Raw genomic sequence first — 26,570 nt, forward strand, 5'->3', positions numbered from 1 at the left:
GCATTTGGAAGCATGTTCTGGAGCAATTTGAAAATCATGGTACCTGTTTTTTCCTAACCATAACATTTAAAAAATGTTGAAGAGGTTTTGGTACTCTCTTATTTGCATCTTTGGGTGGCTGTAATACCTCTGATATTATTATTATCTTAACATTTATTAATTCATATGACTAGAATTAACCTCCTAAATGACCTTAACATTTTAAGGGAGCGATGACAAGATTCTAATGGTCTACTTTTCTCCTTCCCAATCTGTGTTTCTGCTTTAAAACTGAGCTCAGGTCCTCACTTTACTTATCAATGCAGCCTACAAACCCAGCCGTGTCCTTCGGGAGCTCCAGCTGGACAAAGACTCTGTGTGGCACGGATGTGGGGAAGTCCTAAAAGCCAAGTGAGTAGACTGCTTGTTTTTACTATTTACTGTTACTTGTCTTTAAAAAGTCACAGAATCGGCAGAGCACGGTGGCTCACGCCTGTAATCCCAGCACTTTGCGAGGCCGAGGCAGGCGGATCACAAGGTCAGGAGTTCAAGACCAGCCTGGTCAACATGGTGAAACCCCGTCTCTACTAAAAATACAAAAAGTAGCCAGGCACAGTGCACGCGCCTGTAATCCCAGCTACTTGGGAGGCTGAGGCAGGAGGATTGCTTGAACCCAGGAGGTGGAGGTTGCAGTGAGCCAAGATCGTGCCACTACACTCTAGCCTGGGTGACAGAGTGAGATTCTGTCTCAAAAAAAAGAAAATTTCACAGAATTAGTTCTGTGGATAATATCAGAGGCCTTATGTTTCCTCTGGCAGGGCTTTTTCAGCTATTTGTGGTGAAGGACCAGGCTTGTTTGTCTTTTTTAGATTTCCATTCTTTCATGGATGAAAGAAAGACTCTACTCAAAGTACAAAAATTAGCCAGGTCTGGTGGTAGGTGCCTGTAATCCCAGCTACTTTGGAGGCTGAGGCAGGAGAATCGCTTGAACCTGAGAGGTGGAGGTTGCAGTGAGCCGAGATCATGCCACCGCACTTCATCCAGCCTGGGCAACAGAGCAAGACTCTATCTCAAAAACAAAAAGGAAATAAGAAATTTAATACACAAAAATGCAAGAACAATTTTTGTTATTAGATGTAAGAGACAGAAAATTACTTTTCCAAATTAGTGTGAAAGGTTATAAATATGTACTCTTGCTTTCTGATCTTGTCATGGACAGATGGCAATTGGCAAGTGATACTAGTCCTTGGACAACAGTCTGAGGATCACTGCCAAGGGTAAAGAAAGACTTAGTGAAAAGTCACTTTTCTTTTTAGAGCAGTTAGTGAAATTACTATTTGAAAACTTTAACTTAGGAACAGAAAGCAGGAGCTTAATTTTGCTAATTTAAATAACTCAGCTTTTAGTTGTCATAGCTTACCAGATTTAATTTGATTTAAGTTCAATATGCAGAACTTCCTTGTTGTTTTCAGGGCCCTCGAACTATAAAGGACATAGAATATTCCAAAAAGCAAAAATATTTTTTAGGTGTATTAATATGTTTGATTTTTCTCTGGGTAATCATTAGCCCAATACATTTGGCATCTGATGTCTTCCAATGGCAGATATAAAGGAAAGAGTTATCGAGCTACTGTTGAGATAGTGAAAACAGCAGATCGGGTGACTGAATTCTGCCGGCAAACCTGTATCAAACTGGAATGCTGTCCTAACCTCTTCGGTCCACGGATGGTTCTGGATAAGTGTTCTGAGAACTGTTCTGTACTTACAAAGACCAAATACAGTGAGTCATGTTTTTCCAATGTGTTAACCGTAGCAGCTGACCATACTTACATCTTGGAAGGTTTTTTACTTTACAGACATTCATATATAGCAGAGGCACACGAACTTCTTCCGTAAAGGGCCAGATGATAACTATTTCATGCTGTGGGTCATATGGCTTTCTGTCACATATTCTTTTTTGATGTGTTGTGTTTTCATTTTTTAAGAACCCTTTTGGCCAGGCACGGTGGCTCATGCCTGTAATCCTAGCACTTTGGGAGGCCAAGGTGGGCAGATCACTTGAGGTCAGGAGTTTGAGACCACTCCACTCTGCCTGGGTGACAAAACAAGACTCTATCTCAAAAAAAAAAAAAAAAAAAAAAAAAAGAACCCTTTTAAAAATGTAAGGGTAATTTTTTTCTTGGTCATGGGCCAGATTTGGCCCATGGGCTTTAGTGTGCCAACTTTTATATATAGCATGTATATAAATTAGTTATTGTATCTAATAGGATATGTAATTCATTCATACAATCTGCAAGTATATATTTTGTACTCATTGTGTGCTTATGCTGTTCTAGCATTGGGGCACAACAATAAAGAAACAAATTCCTATCCTCAGTGAGCTTACCTTTAACGTGGGAGACAGATAACGAACAAGGGAAGAAATTTAGAGAGAGAAATACTGTGGGGAACAGTGAAGCAAGGTGGGCAAGCAAAGTAGGAGAGTGAGGAAGGCTGGGAGGTGGGGTGCTGTTTATGCAAGGAGTCAGGGAAGTCTTTCTGACAGGTAACACCTTGAAGGAAACGGGAGCCGGCTGTGCAGAGAGCTAGGTGGGAGTGTCCTGGGGAGGGGGCATCAAGGGCACAGGCTTGAGGCAGGAGCTTGCTTAGTGTCTCCGAAGAGCAGCAATGAAGCCACAGTACTTAGGGAGGTGGAAATAGAAGAGGAGGTAGTTGCAACCTCACCTTGAACTTTCATAGCACCTGTTCCCTGTCCTTGGTTATCTGCTCCTTTGAGAAACTGGGGCAGGGGTCACATAGGATGAAATTTACAATATGGAACCTTGTCAAGGCATTGCCACCCAAAGACAAAATTCTGATCCTACCTTTCCTTAAATCCTGCAAGCCCTATGTCACTTGGGAGAATCAATACAGAGGAGGATTTTAACCTTGTTAAAATTGAAAGATTTCTTTTAGGGATCTGTGCCTCTTAAACTATAGTGCATGCAGATCACTGAAGGATCTTGTTAAAATGGAGCTTCTGATGTATCAGGTCCGTGAATATTTGGGTCCTGAGTATCTTATCTGCATTTCCGACAAGCTCCCAGATGCCACTGATGCTGCTGATCCACGGTCCATACTTAGTATGATGAGCTTTCTAATCAGTATTTAAATTACAAAATCATATAAGTCTAACCTTCTAGTTTCTATTTATATTTATTGGATTGTAAACTCCGTAAGGGTAGGAATTATCTTGTATCAGACTCAGCACTTAGTTTAAGAAACTGCAATTATTAGGAGCTGAGTAAAAAATACTATTCATATAAGTACATGTATAAGTACACTACTCTGAAGGAAGATATGTGAGGGGAAGATATGTGGATTTTATTGTGCCTTTTGTCTGAATTTATCTTTCACAATAATATAGTTGAAATTAGCGTAGAATTTAGAAGGACAGTCACAATTTTTCCCAGTTAGTAATTTGAATGATGTCAAATGGATTCATACCCTTTAGAAAATTTAAATTTTTTCCATAAAATTATATTTTGATATTACTTTAATACATAACTCAGCTAGAATATATATGTTTCATTTCTGCAATGTATATTCTAAAATTTATATGAAAATGCAGAGAATCTAGAATAGCTGAAACAATTTGGAAAAAAAGAATAAAGTTGGAAGACTTAGTCTCTCTCTTTTTTTAACCATAAAGTTATAATTATCAAAAGAGGCATTAAAGGATAGTCAAGCCAGGTGCGGTGGCTCACATCTGTAATCCCAGCACTTTGGGAGGCCGAGGCAGGCAGATCACCTGAGGTTAGGAGTTCAAGACCAGCCTGACCAACACGGTGAAACCCTGTCTCTAGTGAAAATACAAAAATTAGTCGGGCATATGTTGGTGCACACCTGTAGTCCCAGCTACTCAAGAGGCTGAGGCAGGAGAATGGCATGAACCCAGGTGGTGGAGGTTGCAGTGAGCCAAGATCATGCCACTGCACTCCAGCCTGGGTGACAGACTCTGCCTCAAAAAAAAAAGAAAAAAGAATAGTCAAATAGAACAATGGGACAGACCACAGGGTCCAAAATAGAGCCAAACTTAACATAAATGATTTTCAACAAGAGAGATGAAGAAATTTAAGGGAGAAAGGAAATTCTTTTTTAAAAATAGCACTGGTACAACCAGATATCCAAATAGAAAAGAAACATATAATAAAACACACGACTCAAAAACATTATACCTAGTAAAAGAAGTCACACATGGCCGGGCACGTTGGCTCACGCCTGTGATCCCAGCACTTTGGGAGGCCGAGGCAGGTAGATCATGAGGTCAAGAGATCGAAACTGTCCTGGCCAACATGGTGAAACCCCGTCTCTACTGAAAATACAAAAATTAGCTAGGTGTGGTGGTGTGTGCCTGTAATCCCAGCTACTAGGGAGGCTGAGGCAGATGAATTGCTTGAACTCGGGAGGCAGAGGTTGCAGTGAGTCAAGATGGTGTCACTGCACTCCAGCCTGGCGACAGAGCAAGACTCCACCTCAAAAAAAAAAAAAGTCACACACAAAAAAGTGCTTACTGTGTGGTTCCGTAGAGGCAAAGCTAATCTATAGTGATAGTGTTTAGAACAGTGGTTGCTTCTAGTAAGGGGTACTGACTGGGAAGGGACCATGGGAACTTTCTGGGTTGAAGATGTTCTGTATACTTTGATATGGAGGGACCATTCTGTACTAGTCAAACTGTGTACTTCAGATCTGTTTATTCCACTCTATGGTATTTAAACCTCAATCAAATACAATGTACCTGTTTTTTGCTATGCTAATAAAATCTCTTGTGGTTTTGAGGTGCACAAAAATAATGAAGCTACTTCATTTTGCCATCCACATTTAGCACATTATTATGGAAAGAAGAAAAATAAAAGAATTGGGAGGCCACCTGGTGGGCATAGTAACTTAGCTTGTGCCCTGAAAAAAGCCAGTAAGAGGAGAAAGAGGCGGAAAAATGTTTTTGTTCATAAGAAGAAACGCTCCTCTGCATCTGTTGATAATACCCCAGCGGGCTCTCCCCAGGTATGAGATCTGTTATGTGCCTGTAATGTCTCAAAGCCAAGTGACCACTGCTTTATAGTATGGACATAGAATACCTGCAGGTCTTTCTAACTCAGATCTCTGGCCAATAGAAGATGGTTTTGTGGCCCAGGAACTGGTTTGTCCTGAATTTCTTTTCTTTCTCTATTATTATTTTTTAAAATCGTATGAAACCTGGGATTGATGTCCTGAATTTCAATGAGACTTCTCTCTTTTTCCTGCAGGGAAGTGGGGGTGAAGATGAGGATGACCCAGATGAAGGGGATGATGATTCCCTAAGTGAAGGCAGTACATCCGAGCAGCAGGATGAGCTACAGGAAGAATCAGAAATGTCAGAAAAAAAGTCATGCTCCTCTTCGCCCACCCAAAGTGAGATATCCACATCGCTGCCTCCAGATAGACAAAGGAGAAAAAGGGAGCTTCGCACCTTTTCATTTTCTGATGATGAAAATAAACCTCCTTCACCAAAGGTACCATTTTAAAAAGTTTCTTTTTTATTTCTTTCTCTCTAGAATTTTCCTCTGGAATATGATTATTAGTGATATTGGCATTCTACTTCTTTCAATACAGACTTATGTAGAATTTCCAGGGTCTCTTGTAAAGTGACCCCAAATGCAGTGATTTACATGTGTTTCAAGGATTAGTTGAGATCACCTACTTATGGGGGAAAGTCTCTCTCAGAGTAGCTGCTTGTTTTAACAACAACAACAACTCCATTGCTAGCTTATTTGTAGCTTGTCATTTAGTTTTGGGAAAACTGCCTTTTTAATATGTTTCATAATATATATGGTTTTGTGGGAAAAGTTATTTATCCTTTTGATTCTGGGTTAAGCCATTTGGTTTAGTATATTTACTATATACGTATGAACATTTTATAACATACATGTAACAGTAAAGAACAGCAATTAAGTTAGTGTTCAAAAACTAAATTGCTTTTTAAGGATATTCCATGAACAGAAGCAGTAAATGATTCCTCCTGGTAGTTTATTTAGTTAAGCCTTCTCTCATTGGACTTAGCATCCCCTTCTCTTTAGCACCCTATCTTTCTTAAATTGTCTAAATTATCTGTGCTGAAACTTTGAGATAAATTCTTTCCCATTGATACTTGGTATTATAAAAGACAGACATTTCCTGAGTACCTGATGCACGTGGGTCTTTGACATCTTTGCTGGGAGAAATCGTGTCCTAAGACCACTTTAAATCATGTCTTGAAAGATTATGAATTTAGGTAGAGATAATTTTTTAGAATTTTTTAGAATAAAATAGCCTTAACACCGTTTGGTTTGATTGTGTTGTGGGGAATGAAGGAAATAAGAATTGAAGTTGCTGAAAGGCTTCACCTGGACAGTAATCCCTTGAAGTGGAGCGTGGCAGACGTTGTGCGGTTCATCAGATCCACTGACTGTGCTCCATTAGCAAGAATATTCCTAGACCAGGTAATCACAGATTCCTATAATTTTTCGTAATGCCTCTTTAGCAATAAATTATAGATGTAATAGTCAACAATTTACAAGTTTTAGGAAAAACATTTTGATCCAAAAGAAAAGAATTGTCTTAATTCCATTTTTAGGAGTCAAAGATGATAAAAAAAAAAAGTTATTTATCAGACTTGCTTCATAGTTTAAGCAGATTATCATTGCATTCCAATTTTTCCTAAGAATTTGATTCTATCCCTCCAATATCAAGCATACTGTGCTTAATTGTCCACATCTTTTCAAAAATAATGATTTACTTGTTTTAAAAAATAGCATCTGTCATGTTAGGCTCTAGAGTGGTGATGAGTTTTAAGGCAAGCTTGCTGAAACACAGCCAGTGGCCTTAAACATTGAAATACGTTTTGTTAAGATAGTTAGGGAGGTTCAAGAGCTTATCGGGTTTTTTGAATGTTACAGAGTAAGAAAACATTGAAGTTGATAGTTAATCCTTTGTTTCAGATTTAGAAGAAACCCTTTAAAAAGATGGCACAATTAGTTGCCAGTTACAGGGCTAGTAAGTTTACTAAATTTCTATGGGGCAGAGACTCTGTGGAATGGATTATTATCCTTGGTAAAATTTTATTGTCCTCAGTAAAACTTTATTAATTCTGAAGCTTCATTAGTATGGAAGACTGTGGAGTCACTTAAAAGGAAGTGTGTGGCCGGGCGCGGTGGCTCAAGCCTGTAATCCCAGCACTTTGAGAGGCCGAGACGGGCGGATCAATGAGGTCAGCAAGGATCGAGACCATCCTGGCTAACACGTGTGAAACCCCCGCCTCTACTAAAAAATACAAAACTAGCCGGGCGCAGGTGGCGGCCTGTAATCCCAGCTACTCGGGAGGCTGAGGCAGGAGAATGGCGTGAACCCGGGAGGCGGAGCTGCAGTGAGCTGGGAGATCCCGCCACTGCATTCCAGCCTGGCGACAGAGCGACTCCGGCTCAAAAAAAAAAAAAAAAAAAAAAAAAAAAAAAAGGAAGTGTGTGATACCTTAAGACGAAAAATTAAGGAAAGGAAAGCATAGGGACTCCAGTTCTAACAAAGCTAAAGTGAGGAGAGGCTGTCATGATCAAGCTGCCTTTCATGTGCACATCACAGATAATTTGTCTTTTATGCTTTACCAGGAAATTGATGGGCAGGCCCTATTGCTCCTTACCCTTCCCACTGTTCAAGAATGCATGGACTTAAAATTGGGCCCTGCCATCAAACTTTGCCATCACATAGAGAGGATCAAGTTTGCTTTTTATGAGCAGTTTGCCAACTGAGAAGGACAACCAAAGTGAGCTGGATCTTTGAAGCACAAATGCAGCAAATCCTTCACCCTGCTTTATAAGTGGAGCTGGAATAGTCCTGGGGCTCTGGGGCCTGCAGGTGTCAGCTTGCTCTCTTTGCACTTTCGGGGAAGGACACAGTGAGGAAGCAAAAACTGTGCACAGAAGTGGATCGCCTGCCGGTGGAAATGTGGACATCTCTTGTTCAGCACATGGCAGTTTTTAAAAAATAAAGGTTGTGAGGAAAAGACTTATATAAGAAGAAAAGCATTTCCAGTGGTGTGGCCTGAAAACAAAGAATAACCTAGGCTGCTGGAAAGCACCCTTTTGGTTGTTTTCATTCTGTTCCCTCCCATTGTAGATTGAACTTTGTTCTCTGCTTTCTTTTTCTTGGAAAGAGAGGACCTAGCTTTAAGTCAGCACTGATTTGGGACTGTTCCTAAAGGCATATCAGTGCTTCATTGTCATTGTGTTTTTAAGCTTTTTAAAATTAAAACAGTTCATTTTGGGGATGATTATGTGGCTCTAGGGTTTTGAATGTATAGTCACACTTTGATCCATTTTAAAATCGATTCTTAGGAGTTTCTTTGTTTACTACCTCTGTTGATAATTGAGCTTACAGCCATGTATGAGGTTTTTTGTATGATGCCATTTTTAAGCTACATGAACACTAAAATTATGACAGAATTTGGAGGGGGGGAAACTGTTTGCTTTCTTAAAAACATTATGTGGGCACTTACACCAGTTCCTTAACTGACCTGATCTAAGAACTCTACTGTTACTATTCTCCATCTTGACCCAGCCTGGGCTGCCTGTGTTAAGTAACATTACCAAGACTGTTAGTATTTCTGTTTAATTGCCCTCTTCCTGTTCATTCTTACGGGGACTTCAGTGACTTTTATTTTGTGTTTACTTTTCTCTAGAGTTGTTTGTCTACCTCTGTTTCATTTCTATGGTCTTTACTTTGGGTGAAAATCAGTAGGCGTTCCATGGACCCACAGCGAAGCCCATTTGTCCTTCTTTCCAGGTGTCTCCACTGTAGAAGCACAGCACAGAAAACATGTTTTGGAGGGTAACACAGAGCATGGAGTTTCTGTAGCAGTGTCCTCAGTGGCTGGATAAATATTGAGACGTGGTTAAGGATTCTGGAAACCTCTTTGTCTAGCCACACTTAGACTTTTTTCAGCTAATCCTTTAATTTGAATATAATCTTTAGTCTGAGGATTCCCATTTAAACAACTCAGTATTCTTTTAAGTGTGTCTTTTAGCCCAGCTCAAGTTAACATGAAACTCCAGGTGAATTTTCGCTTATGATTCCATTGCTAGCTATTATATAATAATAGCGTTTGCTGCACTATTCTAGTCATGAAGAGTGAGGAAAAACACATACCTAGGTTGTCTCCCTTAAATGGTTTGCTTTGCTGAATGCTTTTTTATCCTAATCACCTGCAAATTTATAACCCAATCATTCTTTCTCAAGATTTGAAAATGTTTTAATCCTGCAAACTGGGTGAATTCTAAACAGCTCTACAAATATAAGGAAATATTACAGCAAATTTTAACTGATTGTGATTTTTTCCCCATTCCCCAACACCCCAACCTATTTTTGTGGACATTGGTGAATAATCTGGAGCCTCTCTTCATTGGATAATATATAAACCAGCTTAACTCAAGCCTTGCAACTAAATCATACATGAAGACATTAACTCTTTGCTTAGGTTCCTAGCAGATATACCTGAGAAGAAGCTTCATTTAAGTAAAAATTAATATGTTTGAAACTTTAGAGATCCAGTTTTTTACAATTCTGTGTCTGTGGAAGAGAAGGATATACAGGGAATGCTAGGGAATAATTAGCATTAAACATTAAGCTTTTGGTGGGTAGTGGTGGTGGTACTGATCTTGCTTAATGAAATTTCCTGAGAGTTCAGTCAAGGCACTAAGGCAAAGAGGGCCCCTTGAGGAAGAACAATGGAACAGAATTTCTGGAATTAATGTTTAGTGCCTCGTGTTGTTATCTTATTTAGGAAAGTGAAACATATTTCCTGTAAGAGGGAATTCACCAAGCACAAGAATAATGAATGCTTTATTTTGTCTCTCTTTTGACTTCTCCAGAAAACACAGAATTAATAATCACCTCCCTTCACAGGTGAGGGGATGAAGGTCTGGAAGGGCGAAACATACAGCCCCAAGTAATCTCTGATCTGGGTAGAGTCAGAGCCCAACAGGCTTGTTTATACTATGATTATTCAGGCTCAGCCTTCTCCTAGAGAAAGGCTGACTCTAAATGGTCAAGTAAGTTGGGTTTCCCTTAATGTTTCTTGCATTCTCCTACTAAGATATAGTTTATTAGGCAATTGAATAAAGAATTATATCCCCCAGCCCTGACTCCCATATATTATGTAAGTGAGGATAGTTGTTTGGGAATTTAGCACAGGGCACTTTTTTTAACTTAAAATTTGAACTTAATTTACCTCACAAAGCTGCTGGTACTGGACTGGATAACAATGATGTTCTGGTTACTGTGATGCTGAAACAGATTTCAAGACAGATAATAGCTCACCATGTTGGGGTAAAATGTTGGTATGTTGCACATAGGTGCAAGAACTTTGTGTTTTAGAGAGACCAACTTCTTAAATGTGTGACAGTTACATTGTGAGGGGACTGCATTTGTCTGGATTTCACCTGCAGCTGGGCCTATAGCCTGCCTGAGGTCAGAAAATTTTTCATGACCCATTTTTTACCCTGAATTGACAAGTTTAGAAAACAGATTAATGGACTGTTTCATCCTCCTGGACCTTGAAAAGCTGGCTGACCAATATTACACTATTACTGCTACATTAGTGTGCTAGGGAAACCTTTTTGCTGCACATGCAGATTTTTCTGTGACATTTTGACTAGATTTTGTGGGCTTCTGGGTACTATGCTGTTTTCCTTTGTAAACCATCTTCATCCTTCTCATTTGAAGCAGAGTTGAAGTGGCTAACGCAGGGAATGCATTTACGGAAGCTTGCACCCTATCTGCCTTTGTTCAGCAATGCAGGTGGCTCCTAGCATTTATCTATGTTATAAATATGTGAGGTCAGGGAAGGGTACTTACTAACCTCTGGAAAAGATGAGCTTCTTGGTAAATATTTATTGACTTTATAGTAGAAGCAAACATAGAAAACTAGTTCAGAACTTAGCCTTAATATGCCTTTTCTCCTGGAAGTAAAATTATTCTCACTGTGAGACAGAAGACATTGGACCTTAGCTTCCAGAGGACCCGGATACATTTTACTCGCTCTCTAGTACCAATTCAGTCACTAATGTGGTACCTGAATACAATTTAAAAGCTTTAGGAGGCCTTAGGTAGGGTGGGACTCAGAATCATTTCCCTCTCTCAAGCCAAAAAGTGTTTCTGAGGAACACACAGAACATCAGGTGATCTAGATGGGAACATTTGGGAAAACTATCACAGGCAATTATATTTACTTGGCACCTATATCACCAAAGATTGTTCTGTTTGAGACACCATTTACTGGTTTAATTGATCAACAGTGGAACATGCCCTGGATTTGAACTCTGATCCTGTGTATTGAGGATGTGCCTTGTGTGCACACACCAGTTCAAAAGTGTTCTGTGTTATCAGTAGGAAACCTGTTGGCCTTATGAAGCTAAATGAGAAGAAGGCATCACTACAAAAAATGAAGTATAAATCTTGGTGGGGACCAGAAGCCGCCTTTTCAAGCTTGGATTTCCTTGCTCCTGGGTCCATTGTAAGCAACCATATGTTTGTCATGGTGCTGACTCAGAAATCGTAGGACAAAGAGCCTCCTGCAAAACCAAAAAGAAATGTTACTGTCCTGCAATTATAATTCTTCCTTGACTTTGTTCACTTTAGATGTTTTACTAGTGAGTTTTGATGACTCCCACCCCTTATGTGAGAATGTGTATACTTTGGAAACTTGAATTTATCCAAACAAGCTACCTATGACTTAGAGTCGGCATAAGTTTTAAATTCAATGCTCAGTCCAAATGGATCTGGTTCCAGGCCCACTCCAAGGGTGGTTCCAGGTGTGTTTATTCAGTACTTGTACCAGACCACACAGGTAGCCTTGTTTCTGAGGGCAGCTTTATGGGGAGGTGTAGAAGGTGGTGGGCAGCAAATGCACTGCAGAGTCATTTACTTGGGTATGGTGTTTAAGGAGCCTGAGATTTTCACAAGAACCAGCAAAACCAGGAGTGGAGAATTGGGGAGAGAGAGAAGTAGGCCTAAAACTCCCTCTTCTTGTGTCTTTTTTGACTTAATACACCATTGGGTCTGTCCTGGTGCTATGGCCTATCACAAAGGATTGTTTTAAGAGAGAAGCAAGCCACAGCCTTGCCAGATAAATCTCCAACACCAGCAGAAAAGCACGGACCCTGATCTATGGGAGGCAAGGGTCTCCCATTACTTCTGGAGGCAAATGGTGCCTTCTAGTGAAATGGTGCCACCATTTGCTGATGCGGGTGCCTGTTCTCAGGATGTGTGGAAACTCGGGCCTGAGGGTTTCTACATGGTTTATTCAATCTAACTGCATACCTAGCTTGGCAGAATGGAGGTGGACAAAAGTGCTGAAAGGATGAGGGTAGGCTTTTAGGGCAAATCAAGTCACAAAGCAGATGATTGAGGGAGGTTACAAAGCTTAGGCAGAGTTAAAGTTGGGCAGTCCGTTAGCTCCTTTTGCAAGTGTCTCTGGAGAAGGTAGTTTGTTTCTCTTGAGATTTTAAGTGCTCATTTCTTTTCCCCTCCTTTTTTTTTTTTTTTTTCCCTTCATTGAATATTCTCTAAAGACAATCAGAGGCCTGCCAGGGAGGGACTCCTGGCTGGTTCCAGCACTGTCCTTAGGCCTCTTTTTAATACTAACTTGTTGGAACTGATGCACTTTGTTTAATGTATTTTGCCTTTTTTTTTTAAGCTGCTCATTTAGAACAAAATCAAATGCTTATTGCATTGTATCCTTCCTGCTTGCTGTTTTTCCTCTTAATTTCAAGTTATGCATTGAAGATAAAAGTACACTTAAGAAGTATGCACAAGAATACCTATTAAAATAACTCCCATCAAGTTTGATGGTATAACTTCAAAGGATTAAAAAAACTATTTTGGATTAATATTTTGCGTGGTTTTTTTTTTGTAAATATGATTGTATATAAGCTTGTGGTACATTATGACAGTTTTAAGTGGTTGTGAGAACACTAAAGAAAACAGGTCTTAAGCTATGTTTAACCTTAACTTTGTGCTGATTTGACAGCAAGGAAGGCATTTTGGCCAGAGTAAATTTTTTCAAACTCTTTCCAGTGGGACCTCAGAGAATCATTTCCAAATGGATGAAAAGTTCCTTTCTACTTTAATAAAACTCCAGAATTCTTTCCCCTCTCTTGCTGTCTCATCCTTTACTCTCTAGATTTAGGTGCTTTTTAATTCCAGTTCAGGAAAGATAGGAAGAGTAGAATTTCCCCATAGCAACCTTGCTCCTGGCATTGGGGATTCTGCCTCTGATCTCTGAAGACTGCTTCTTGTTTGTTCCTCTGTGAGCCTTAAGGATTCCTCCACAGCTGGATGTGCAGAACAATTCTTTGTTAAAATCATCACTTTTCAGCTCAGTGTCCAATTTTCCTTGAGCTGTCTGTGTCTTTAAGCAATCAGTAGTCTCCTTATGCCCAGCCACAATCTCTTCTGCTTTAAGACGTAGCCTCTTGTTTGATTCTCTCTAAACATTGTACTGTTAACTGTTGAGCACCCTCATAAGATCCCTCTTAGACTAAAAGATAGTTCATGCAATTTTAATTTTCCCTTATCCATTTATTTTCTTAATCTGATTTCCTGTATTTGCCCACAGCCAGTACTTGTGGAGAGTTTAAAATTTTATAAATTAAAATTTCATTTAAATTAAGCATGTTGTTGCATGTTGTCTGTACCAGGCACTATGTTGAATTTGAATTGAAGGGTATATAAAAACAATTCCCGCCCTCAGGAGGCTCACCCTTAGCTGTGGGAGAGAGAGGTGTACAGCTGTCAAATTTAGCAGTCTGAAAAGTTTTGATGGAACAGTACACACAAGGTAATGTGGGAGCAAGAGGGAGAGGGAGGTCAGATAGGCCTTGATGCACATGAGGAGCAGTTCATGGACAGGGAAAAGGGAATGGTATCCATGCAACTAGAATGCTACATAAAGGCACAGAGTTGAGAAAATATAAGAGAAGGGTGGAGAACTGCATTTTTATTCTCTAATCAGGTTAATATTCCTGTTTACCAAGAAGGCTTTTAGATAGCATTTAACCCTCTTAGGTAATTGGAATTTGGGGGTCTATTTAATAGGAAAACTTTTTCCTAGAGATATTTACTGCTGAAAACATATAGCTCAGTGTCAACTGGACTCACACCATGTGTTCACTGACATTCTGCAGCAGGAAGGTCAGGGGCTCTAGAGCACCAACAAGAGGATGTCCAGAGAGAGCCCAGATTGGGCTGGGGGAATGGATGAAAGAATGGGGACTCAGGGTCTTGTTAAAGGCAGAGCACAGGTTCTGAGAAGTTGGAAAGGGTTAGGTGGGAGTGTGTGTGTGCAGGGGGATGTTGCAGCCTGGCAAATACCAACCATTTGTCTTTTACACTCTAAAGGTAGTTGTGCTCCCCAAGTGAATAAGGTGGGACATATGCACGTCAGGTTTTTAATGTGAAATCTGGTATATTTCAAAATGAAAGTGATTGGATTCAGGTGACCATTTAAATTATGTCTATGAAAAAAATAAAATAGACTTGGGGCCTTGATAAGCCTTTAGCTAGGGAAGTAGGAAAAAGACTCAAATGTCTAGGTTGGAAGACTCCTGTGCGCAATCTTAGATTGTTTTCCTTATTCACTTGCTTCAGAATAATCCAGGCTGCAAACTATTGGGCCCCATCCCAGAACTACTGAATCAGGATCTCTGAGGGTGGAATCCAGGAATATTAATAAATTCTCCAGGATATAGGGATTTGTCTTAGAGGGAAAAATAATTTGGTCACAGGCCGTCCCAGCTCCTACCTCCGGACCTGGAGCTCGTGATTCCCCAGCTCTCGTTCCGGTCTGCCCTACCCTGCGCACCTGGTCTGTCTACCTGAGGGCGTGGCGGGGTTGGAGAGGAGAGTGGGACCCGCGACCCCGCCCCCTGGCCCGGCCGGAGCCCCGCCCCTCGGGGGGGAGCAGCCGCGGCCGAGGCCCGCCCCAACCTTGGCTGCGCCAATCAGGCACTGCGATCTCAGACGTCGGGTTACGCGCGGCGCGGAGTCGGCCGCCGGGCGGAGGTACCGGCTCGGGCTTGGGCTCGGGCTCCCGGCTGCGGGTTTGGCGGCGCTGCACCGGCAGGCAGCGAGGCCGGGCGGGCCCTGGGCCCTCGCGCCCCTCCTGCGAGGCCTGCCATGCAGAGCCCCGCCGGGAACGCGAGCCGCGGACTGCCGGGCGGGCCGCCCTCCACAGTCGCGTCCGGGGCGGGCCGCTGCGAGAGCGGCGCGCTCATGCACAGCTTCGGCATCTTCCTGCAGGGACTGCTCGGCGTCGTGGCCTTCAGCACGTTAATGCGTGAGTCTGGGACCCCCGCCCCTCTGGAGGCCCTGCGCGGCAGCCGCGGCCCGGCCCCCCGGAGGTCCGTCCTGCGCGGAGAGTTCCGGCCTGGGAATCCGAATTCCTCCTTCCCCGCAAACCCAGGCTGGGCATTCCCGCACTAGGGGGTAGCCAGGGCCCCGGGCTCCCGGCTCGGAGCCCCTCGCCTACTCGCTGTGGCCTCCAGCCAGGAGTGACCCTTCCCGTTTCCACCTTAAACGTCTGTCTTCTGAGACGCCAGTCTAAAACTCGCCTACCTCCCACCTTACCGTCTCGAATTGTTACCCCACTTCTCAGCCTGGAGTCATGACCCCCAAGGGTGACATCCCCTTGTCCGCCCCTTCTCAGGTGCTCTTCATGCTTAGAACCCACATCTCTCAATCCAGTGCGATGCTGAGCTCTTTTCTGCCCCTTCACTCTTCAAGGATTTACCTTCTCCGTGCACATGTAAATCCTGCTACTTTGCATCCCTCTCAACACCTGGAGTGTTAGGGCCACCCGTCTCCCTTTCCGTGGCCCTTCTTCCTCAGCTTTATTTTCCCTTTTGTCAGGGCAGGACCCACCCAGTCTGCGTTCTTCCCCAGATCCCCGTCCTCTCGTTTCTTCCGGAACAGGCCCACCTGTTCCATCTCTGTCCCAAGCTTTCCTAATAAGCCGCGTCTATAGCTTCCCCTGGCTGTTCCCTTTCCACTTTTATTCTTTATATTTTAAGTTTCCTTTTCCATTAAACTTGGGCAACCTAGTGGCTGAATAGAGAAGGAAGCCCCCACCCTGTTGTCATGTGTCCTGGGCGGGGGGAGGCGGGGGGCTTCTGTTTTTCATCGTGTACATCCTTATTAAAGTAACAAGAAGTTTTGTTCGGCATGTAAGCCTGGGAGTGCCCTTGTGATTGCGTTTTAGGGGGAAGGAAAGGTTATAACTATCTGTGCAGAGTCATTAATTCCAAAAATGACTTGTTCTCAAAACTTCCCCACTGTGCTTGTGTGGACAGAGTGGAGAGTTCCTGCAGAAAGTATGCTTTGGAGTACTCAGGAGGGATCTTGCAACTGTAGGGTCCAGTTGCTGGAGTGGCCACCTTGCTTGTTTATAAGTTGGGATTTCTTTGAGTGAATTCTCTCAGGCTTTAAGTAACCCTGAAGAGGCTCTGATCATGGATACCGTGTTCTTCTGGTGGCCTGGCCTTGATAAGTCTTACAAGTGCCCAACTGTCTATGTTTGACACATTTTCTTTCCTTTTTAGTCCCAACTTGCCTTTTTCTCTGCTCAACAAATACCCACTTGTTCCCACAGTAATAATTTGTGACAACTTAGCCAAAATCCGCTGCTGACTTGGGCGCATGTACTGTATGTGTGTGTTTTCAAGTCATGGTGAGTGGGTCTTCATATCCCTCCTACTTCTCTCTCCTCCAGACAGCCTTCTTTTCTCTCCGAAGGAACTACAGGTTAAATTTTTATTTTGCTCCCTAACCTGAGGTTTCTTAGCCTAACTCTGACTGTTTCCATAGGTTTGATTGATGCTGATGGCCCGGTTTATCCTCTAGGGTCTGACACTTGTGATTCAGAGAAGGATATGTGATGATGACAGGGCGGAGTTGTTCGCAGCTGAGAAGTGTGTCGGGTTGAATGTGTTCGAGTGGAGTCTTCAGGGACATACTCACTTCTTTACTTAATCTTCAGCGTGAGCACATGTGCAAATCCCACTGTGATTGGTACTTTGTGTTTGCAGAGATTGGACTAGAAAGCAGTCTCTTGTTCACTGTGAGGCTTGATGTGGACAGAGCTTGTGGAAGTGGCTGGTGGGTCCTGGGGTGGTGTGGGTAGGAGTGATGAGGAGAAGAGTTGGAAAGGCTAGAGCTCTGTCTGCCCTGACACAGAAATGGAGGTGAGAGCAAGAGCTTCCTCCCCCTACCTAGAAGCAGACAGAGCAGGCCAGGGCAATGGCACTCTGGGAGCTGGACAAGGAGAAGCCCACTGACTGGGGTGCAGTCAGGGTGGGGCCCTTCTTATCGCTCAGATTTGTTGGTCCTGTTGAAGTAGCACTGCGAGGCTTTTCCTTCTTGAACTGCTGGAAAGAGGAAGAAATCTCTAAGATGGAAGAGGAAAGAGATCAAGGTAGCCTTAAGGAAGTACATCTGCGAGCCATTTGGCTTTGTCCTGGGCTTTTAGTCCTCCCTCCTTCTCAGTCTGGCAGAGCTGCCGGGAGGGGCATCTGTTGAAGGCCAGGCTCCCCTGACGAGGGTCCCCCTTGCAGCCCTGAAGGAAGGAAGTCCATCCTTCCTCAGTTCTGTTATCTTCAGACATTTTAAATACCAACCAGTTTGTTCTGAGCAGCTTAAACAGCCCCTATCCTTTGAGGGGCTGTTTTTGAGATCACAGTCTTCTCCCTTCCAAGTATCCGTGGCCCTCGAGGCAATGGGCTTGGTGCCTCTCTTCTGGTGCCTGTCTTCTGGAACCTGACGGCCATGGCAAACACTGTTGTTTCCTGTTGGACCAGCTCTGACTGTAGAATGAACCCCCTTCTCGGCAGACAAGCTGTGAGGTAATTTTCCTTACTTCACCTCCCTGATTTCAGTGACCCTCTCAGACCACTGTCTTTATGTTCCTTTTTCTATCCAGAAAAATCACTTTTTTTTCTACTTACACGTTGCCTTGTTTTGTTTGTTTGTTTGTTTGTTTTTACCTGGGGGGGTTTGTCCTGAAGGAAGATGACTTATATATATTAATGCCTCTGGGGAGAATTCTGGTTCTGCAAGAATTTCTCATTCTGGCGCTTTGATAGACTTCTTGCCTTACTGTGTAGGGTTTGTAGACCCTCTCGGTCCAGGCAGTTGAGAACGTATATGCCAGGTCATGGTAGCCCATTCTTCAAGCTGCATAAACATATAGACTGTTACAGGCACCACTCACACAACATGTCCAGTGTCAGCACCACCTTGTTGAGTTGGCAGGCTTCCTAGAGGCTCCATCTAAGGTACCCTGTGTACGCAAGGAAAGATGAACATACTCAGAGTCAAGCTTATGAAGCTACTTTCCACTTAGTTTTCTGAAGTGTCTGCTAGGTGTCTGCATAGAAAGAAACGGTTTAAACGAGGGGCGCTTTGTCGTAGTCTGCCTGCCAAAAAATTCCCCATTTTGGTGGTTTTGTCTATAGTCTGTGACTTGATGAAGTTTCTCAGCTTGGGTCTCAGCAGAACAGAGCTGAGCAGTCCTAGAGCTCAGCAAACTGTTCCAGTGCGGGGTAGCCACCCAGCTGTCAGCCAAAGGCCGTGTTGTCCAGTGTGTGTGTTGGCATTTGGGGGTGTTTACTCTCAGGACATGTGAATGCAAAGCAAACTCAAGCCTCCCTCACAGTGCACAGTCAGGGTTCTGGGCTGAAGTGTAGACAAAATTGGTTTTTAATAAAACAAGCATTTTGAGAACTTGGATAAATCTGCCTGCCTATTTTTGTTACAGACATGGGGGCTAGCCAGCTGGGAGAAATGTGTCCATGTTTTACAAAAACACTGCTGACATTGAGAAGTGATAGCTTTTTTCCTGCGATCCAAAGTGAAATCACAAACCAGTGCACTCAGCTTTGATATCTTAAATGAGAGTTTCTGGGGTTTTCTCCATGGTAAACTGGCCTCCCTGTGTGCTCTGTGTGAACAGACTTGTGTTGGCACAACCTTCCCTATGATCACCTCTCCCCACCCCATCCCTTTTTTTATCTCTAAAAATGTCAAACAGAAAAGATGAAAAATAATACACTCAACATCTGTCTGCCCTCTACCTAGATTTAGGAGTTGTTCACATTTTGTCACATTTGCTTTATCTCTTTATGCTTTTTTTTTTTTTTTTTTGGCTGAGCCAGTTGAAGGTAAGTTGTAACCCGCGTCACACTTTACTGCTAAATACTTCAGCTAAGTCTCCCCAAAATAAGGACAATCTCCCACATAACCACAATTTCATCATCACACTTAAGAGAATTAATAACTCCATGATATTATCTCATATCCAGTCCATAGTCACATTTCTCCAAATGTCACAAGTCTTTTACAGCTGGAGTTTTTAAAAACTAAGATCCAATCAAGGCCCACATGTTGTGTTTGGTTTTGTTTTCAGTAACTTTCATTTCTAGAAGAACCTCCTTCTACACATACATGCACACTTTTTTTTTTTTTTTTTTTTTTTTTTAATGTTTCTGGCTTTTTGAAGCATCCTGGCTGCTCGTTGTGTCAAGTGCCCCACATTCAGGAGTTGTCTGGGAGTTTCGCTATGGCGTTTGAATTGTTTCACCGACCCCTGTTTTCCTGAGTTTGGTCTGGAGCAGTTATTAGATTCAGATGCCCTGTTTTATGGCAAAAACACGCCGTAAGTGGCACTGTATGTTTCATGTCTATTCCACCAGGAGGCATGTGACACCATGCCGCCCCGCTATTTGTGTTAATAAGGTTGATGTCTTGGTGGTGGGGGATGGAAGACCTCTCAGTCTCTCCCTTGTAAAGGTACATTTTCCCCTGAGCAATCAATAAGGGATCTCTGCAGTCATAATACTTGGAGATCATGTGAGTACTCTATTTCCCAGTAGCCTTTCACCTGGTGATCACCTCCTCCTGGTAAAATAACAGAATACAGTGACAGCTGAATTGGAGCTGGAGCCCACAAGTGAAGGCGCCTGTCTGTGGGTCTGGAACCCAGCACACAATCAGTGTCGCTGTCCTTTCCTCCCTCTGGAGTGCCAGCACGGGCAAAGGAAGAACGCCCCTTTTTCCATTCCAGGCTGGTGTTGCGGTCAATGTTAGTGTGCTGGCTGGCTCAGAGCTTTTATTTTTAGAAAGTTTTCGGGTTTTCTAAATGTTTATTTATTTGGTAGCATTTATCCATAATGGTGATCTGCTTGATTTATCATATAACTTCATTAATTTCTAATAAAATCAGGACAAGAGGAAGTTGTGTGAATTAGGAGACAATCTGAGTGTAGAATAACTTAACAAATGTACTTTTTTAAACTTTTAAATACCTCTGTTGGCCACATGTTGCCCTGTTGGGGCCTATCATGCTTCCGCTGCATTAAAATCTGTTTAAAGTCTTTTGTATATTTGTACAAACATGAAGATTTGTTGAAGGGGTTTTACAAGTGGTTAAAAATAACGGGATCCCTGGCTATGGATCCAGCCTGACCCGGCGTCCATGTCTGCTTCACTTTGCCATGTGGTGCCCCTGAGCAACTTCTGCATTTCTCAAAGCTTCAGTTTCTTCCCTAGTAACATGTGGATAATGATCTTTCTTTTCTGGGCCTATGGAGATGAGAAGGAATGTGTTTGAGGAAGCTGGGTTGGTGTCAGGCACATGTTAGGCCTTCCTTGGGGGTGTGTCTTCATCCTTGTTATTACATTGTTTGTATTCATGAGTTGAGCTGAAGAATGTTTCACAAATGCTTAAGTAACTTATTTTCTGAATTATGTTAAACATTTCCCTTTTTTCTTGCTTGTACAATGTCTTTACCTTTAGCCCTCCTCACAGAGTGCATAGCAGTGGGGAAAAAAAAAAAAAAAAGAAAAGCACCTTTAGCCCAGCCAGCACAGTGAGTGTGAATCCAGATTAGCATGTGCCAAAACCGGGTGGCTTTAGTGGCCAAAATAATCTTCCTTGACCTAACCTTCCTTGTGTTTTTACCGGCAGGGCCCCTTGTGGGCTCTGAGAGAGAGGGCAGTGGGTGCCTGGGGCTGTTCCACTTCCAGGTAATGAACCTGCTTCAAGTCGCTGGCTTTTCTTTGCCCAGGGCCCATGGTAGTAGGTGGTGGTGCTGGCCCCTGGAGCCGGCCTCTTTCCTGCAGCCTCTCTTCACTGAGTCCTCAGCATGCCGGCCCCCTCACAGGAACCCTGTACAGAAGCAGTCAGTGAGCGGGTGAAGTGCCTTGTACAAGGGCTCCTTTTTAGTAAGTGCAGAACTGAAATGTAAGCTGGGTCCCTGGGACCCCAGACACTCTGAGCCGCTTCCTCTGTGCCTGCCTGCTTTTTCCACCCCTCTTTCCACATAGGTGCACTTTCTGATTACTCTGTATCTGTGGCTACTTCACCTCATTTTTTTTCTATCTGAACAATTCTGCTTTTCTTTCTTGATAATTATTTAAGTAATTTTATTTAAAACATTATTGTTTTATAACTGTAGATAACATTAAAAATATAAATTTGAAATGACTCATCAATCGTTTCATGCATACATGAGTCACACCCTAGGTCTGCTTTTCTGTGCCTTTGTGAAGATTTTCCTTGGCTGGGCAGAGGGTGGTGATTCTACCCCAAGGCTGAGGTCTAGCATGTGAGGCAGAGGCACCCCCGCCCTACCCCAGAGCAGCAGAAGCAGGGAGCACGGAGTCCCTTTACTCACTGGTGAGGAAGGGTCTCCAGGGCTCTGGGTGACTTCAGGTTACCTGCTGATTTTCACAGAGTTCATTTCCCTGTTGCTTGCCATATGACTATACGGAAGGTCATTAATAATCTTGAGGTTTACCCTGAATTATCCTTTTCGTTGTGTATACATAGAAGCAGTTGGTGAGTCTATTTTAGATTACTCCACTGCTAGGAAAGCTATCCATTGAATCCGGAGTTTCTCAGCCTGGCACTGTTGGCATTTTGGATGAGATAATTATTTCCTGTGGGAGGCTGTCCTGTGCGTTGCAAGGCGTTTAACAGCATCCCCAGCCTGTCTCTGCCCACTAAATGCCAGTAGAATCTCTCATTGTGACAACCAAAAATGTTTCCCGACATTGCCAACTGTCCCCTGGGGGGCCAAATTGCCCCTGTTTAAGAACCACTGCATTGGTTCAGTTTGTGAATTTCTCAGCAAATTCATATTTGCTCTAGAAGAATAGATTAGAAGGTCAATGTGTTGTTTCCAAAGTGTAAGAACAGTGGACTATTAGGATCTCTAAAGTACTCTGGTGCCAAGCCCACTGTTGGATGTTTCCTTGACGAAGAGCTGAGACTGGTCCCCAGTCCTTGAGGGGCTCACAGCTGGAACAGGCTGTAGGCAGGCGGGCAGGCAATTCCAGTACAGCGTGAAGAGGATTGTAGAAGCTTGAACACACTGGAGAGGGGGAATGAGGGGTTCCGCCTGGGGACTCGAGGAAGTGTCCTTGAGGAAGCTCCACCTGAGCACGAGGCTGAGAGCTCTCGACACGGAGGGGATGGTGAGAGCGAAGGTTCACGTAGAAGAGACCAGAGCTGGAGAGGGTAGAGGCAGAGGGTCTCAGAAAAGAGAGGCAGTGCACTCGGAGGCTTTCCAGAGAGCCTTCCTTATTCCATTTCAGGCCTCTTTCATGGGTGCATTTAAAGAGGACGAATTAAATTATTGGGTGTCAAGTCAGGGTCTGCATGTACCGCATGCTCCATTTGTATTATTTCCCTGAGAACCTTTCTTTTAAAGCAGTTTGCATCTCGTATGGCAGCCCCTGAGAAACATACATTGTTTATCTTTGGGGCCACAGAAGAAAAAATAGGGACCCAGTAACCGCCTGGCCCCCATCCTCTTGGCAGTGCCTTCTGAGCTAGACGGTGGTGATGTGGGCAGGTGTGCCATGCTCACCCAGGGTTGGGCATTTAGTCCTCACACAGCCTGAGAAGTAGGGACTGATAGTATCTCCGTCTTATAGATGAGGAGATTGGGTCGCAGAGAGGTTAAGTAACCCACTCAAAGTCACACAGCCAGTAAGTGGTAGAGCTAGGCAGTGTGGTTGTGCAGACCTTCCATTTGGATAGTAACAAAGCAGTTCCTTATTGTTAACTAGCTTTTATGGGTTGTCTGCCACAGTCCGCCCAGATGTGGAGAAAGTAGAGATACTTCCCGCCTGGATTGTATGCTGCTCTCGAGGTGTGGGTGCAGTGTCATGCCAAGTTAGGCAAGCCCTGGGAACCACTGTCGCCCACTGAGCACGGTCGCAGGCTTTGGAGGGGTTGGCCTTTGCTACAGAACGTCTCTGACAGAAGTTCAGTTGTTGGTACATTCTAAAAATTCTGTACCTACGACGGCAGGATGGTCATGCACCGAAGTCGCCTTAGTGCCTATGAGAAGCCTTCTCCCTTGACTTACGACAGCCCTGCCTGATCATCACATGCCCTCCTGCTGCATCTTCTGGTTTAGTGTGCCCTCTTCATTCTAAGGGGCATTTTATGCCATAAGCAGGTTCCACTCAAGCCATTTTGGGGAGGAAGAGGCAGAGGCTGGTGAGCTTAGCACACTAAGGGCAGGTTTCGTGGTGCGGACGTGGGGTGGGGTGGCATAAGGAAGGAGGGAGAGGCTGGGGATACCGAACCAGTGTTTTTGTTGGCTTTAAAACTTCTTTTAAAGATGTGATGTTGTGTATCATGGTTTTTCCAATCACCAACCATTGATGGGCATCAACAACTTTCATGCTTTTTCTTTATTTCTTGTATGCAGAGTAAGTCAGGACACAGATGGGGCCAACTCTGCTTTTTCATACATTCATCTTACTTAAAATGCCTCCTCCGCCAAGCTTTTGTCTAGTCCATGGGCTTTTCCAGGCCTCTTCAGCTCATCTGTGTTCTTCGTGGGCTTTTCCATTTTGTTAGAAGACATCTTCATTTAATAGTATGAAATGACGTAGAGGCATGAGGTAGTAACAATGCATTTAAATGACATAAGCATAAGACACCATCCTATAGGAGTAGTTGAAACACAGCCACATGGTGCATGCCACGTCCTTTTGCCCAGAGCCCTGTGCAGTGTGCACTGTCGGATCATTAGAGCAGCTTTCTATTTGGGTAGGGAGTTTTGGGCAAAAATACCTGCGGGTGGTTCCATCGAGCAGGGCTCTCTGCACGCAGTTGATATTCTTCCAGTCTTGGCGTGGGGAGCAGTGGAGTATGTCGGGGAGACTTGCTCGGAGCGCATTTAAGCAAGCGTGTTACTGACGTGGATACCCCCCACTTACCAGGGCATGGCCGTGGGGGTGTCTGAGGCAGCCAATCGTATGTTACAACTCTGCTATTCCATTATGCCCTGACCCTCAGTCCAAGCCCTGGAGAAAATGAGGGTACAGAAGTATGTGAGAGGCCGGAGATGAGGGACGTGTGTTACGATCCTAAAGACACAGTGTAGGGTAGGGAGATTCAAGTGATTTTTTTTTTTTTTTTTTTTTTTTTTTTTTTTTTGAGACGGAGTCTCGCTCTGTCGCCCAGGCTGGAGTGCAGTGGCCAGATCTCAGCTCACTGCAAGCTCCGCCTCCCGGGTTCCCGCCATTCTCCTGCCTCAGCCTCCCGAGTAGCTGGGACCACAGGCGCCGCCACCTCGCCCGGCTAATTTTTTTTTTGTGTGTTTTTAGTAGAGACGGGGTTTCGCCGTGTTAGCCAGGATGGTCTCGATCTCCTGACCTTGTGATCCGCCCGTCTCGGCCTCCCAAAGTGCTGGGATTACAGGCTTGAGCCACCGCGCCCGGCCTCAAGTGATTTTTTTCTGTCAAGAGCCCTGGCTTTATTCTACCCTCAGATTTCTGTGAGAAACCCCATTGATTACTGATGCTAAAAAAAAAAAAAAGAACTGATTCTGTTATATGGAGTTAGAACAAACAGGGATGCTAAATTGCCTGTTAAGCCATTTAGCAGTTTACATATTGATTCTTTTCCCAGTGTGTTTAAATAATCATTTACTAATATTCTAAATAGGTAAAAACCTTCAGGGAAATGTCCAGCACACATGCCATAGTGTCACCATAGAGCTGGGTTGGAATGTTGCTGCTACAGACAGAGCCTTATCCTGAATGCAGCCGTTTTATAGTGAGAGCTCATTATCCCAGTCACGGAGGTCTCGGGTCAGGCCAGTGTGGACGTGGTGACGGATGAAGTTTGGTCTGGGGTGATGTGAGGCATAAGGGCATGGAGGCGAGTGGCGGGTAGGAAAGGCACTGTCTCAAAGCATTTGCTAGCCCATATTCCATGGCGTGTGAACTGCTGAGCCTTACCAGGGAGCTGCTTAGCGCTTGTTCCCTCTGGCTGTAGCTGCTGTTGTGCCATGTGTGGTTCCTCTTAGCCTAGGTCTAAAGCAGCATCCTTGTGTCTTGCAGGACAGCCAGGCTCCTGAGCCTACTGCCCCCATCCTCCTTTTCCCAGCTTTTCCTGTGCTGCAAACATTGCAGTACCATGGTCTACTTCGCAGCCTGGGCCAACCAAGGAGGGCAGCCACATTACCAGATTCTGGGATCCAGCAAGATGCCGCAGGGCTGCTCTTCTATCCCTATACCTGTCAAACCCATTCCTGCCTACTTCCCTTACTGATATTCACCATTCTTTTTCTCCTTCCTCCCCACCTAACTACACCCTATTCATCTTACAAGAAACCTTCTCTAATGATCTTAGTCCACATTGCTCTTCTTTGAAGTCTGTAGGACATCCAGTGTGTGTGGTACAGGGTAGGCCTCTGCCTGTGCCTGGGTTCGATCCGCCAGCCAGGCTGTGCTGGCGCACAGTGCTGCCTGATGATGCTCTGGCAAAGTGCTCCTCCAGTCCAAGTTTGCTCCTGAGCAGTGAGATCTTGGGAGGTAGAAGGAGACTGAGATTATTTTCTTGTCTAACTACTAAATACTTCAGCATGCATTTTCTAAGGACACAGGTGTTCTTTTATGTAACCACAGTATAGTGATCAAAACTCAGGAAATTTAACATTAATATGTTATTAACAGTCCACAGTCCATATTCACATTTCATCAATTGCCTGAATACTGTCATCGATTTTTTTTTCCTAGTCCAGGGGCACACTTGGCATCTAGTTGCCACATCGCTTTAGTCTCCTTTAGTCTGGAATTGTTCTTTAGCCTTTCTTTGTCCTTCCTAGCCTTGACACTTTTGAGAAGTACAGGCCAGTGATTGTGTAAAATGTCGCAGATTGGGTTTGTCTGATATTTTCTCATGATTGCGTTCAGGTTACATGTTTTTGGCAGGCTGCTGCCTGCATACGTGATGCTGTGGCCTACTTAGTGCATCGTAACCTGAGGTGCCGACCCTCAGTCAGGTGTCAGTTGATTCTAGCGTTGGTGAAGGTTTCATTGATAACTGGGGTAGGGTCCAGCTCTCTCCATTGTGAAATTACAGTTTTTCCCTTTGTAATTAATAACTGATTTACGGGGAGATATTTTGAGACAATGTAAGTACAGGATCTGTTTTCAGTCTTCCTTGGAAAGCCTCCACCAGTTAG

At 43.7% G+C, this 26,570-nt stretch overlaps 2 protein-coding genes across 6 annotated transcripts in view; both read left to right on the forward strand.

Moving 5' to 3' along the window:
* SFMBT1 (Scm like with four mbt domains 1) overlaps window positions 1–13,696 on the forward strand; it is a 154,796-nt gene extending 141,100 nt beyond the window's left edge. For all 4 annotated transcript variants that reach the window (XM_017955399.3, XM_017955398.3, XM_003894304.5 and 1 more), the window contains 6 exons: window positions 281–390; window positions 1,584–1,759; window positions 4,844–5,022; window positions 5,265–5,510; window positions 6,348–6,476; window positions 7,638–13,696. In XM_017955399.3, the coding sequence (XP_017810888.1) occupies window positions 281–390; window positions 1,584–1,759; window positions 4,844–5,022; window positions 5,265–5,510; window positions 6,348–6,476; window positions 7,638–7,778 (981 nt within the window). In that variant the 3' untranslated portion in view covers window positions 7,779–13,696. The remainder of the gene's footprint in view (window positions 1–280; window positions 391–1,583; window positions 1,760–4,843; window positions 5,023–5,264; window positions 5,511–6,347; window positions 6,477–7,637) is intronic.
* A 1,373-nt stretch (window positions 13,697–15,069) lies between these two features.
* LOC101007158 (musculoskeletal embryonic nuclear protein 1) overlaps window positions 15,070–26,570 on the forward strand; it is a 67,667-nt gene continuing 56,166 nt past the window's right edge. The window contains exon 1 of one of the 2 annotated variants that reach the window (XM_009200560.4): window positions 15,070–15,361. In XM_009200560.4, the coding sequence (XP_009198824.2) occupies window positions 15,202–15,361 (160 nt within the window). In that variant the 5' untranslated portion in view covers window positions 15,070–15,201. The remainder of the gene's footprint in view (window positions 15,362–26,570) is intronic. The other variant, XM_021934326.2, reaches the window with a different exon arrangement.

Source organism: Papio anubis, chromosome 2 (genome assembly GCF_008728515.1).
Source record: "Papio anubis isolate 15944 chromosome 2, Panubis1.0, whole genome shotgun sequence".
Classification (NCBI taxonomy): Eukaryota; Metazoa; Chordata; class Mammalia; order Primates; family Cercopithecidae; genus Papio; species Papio anubis.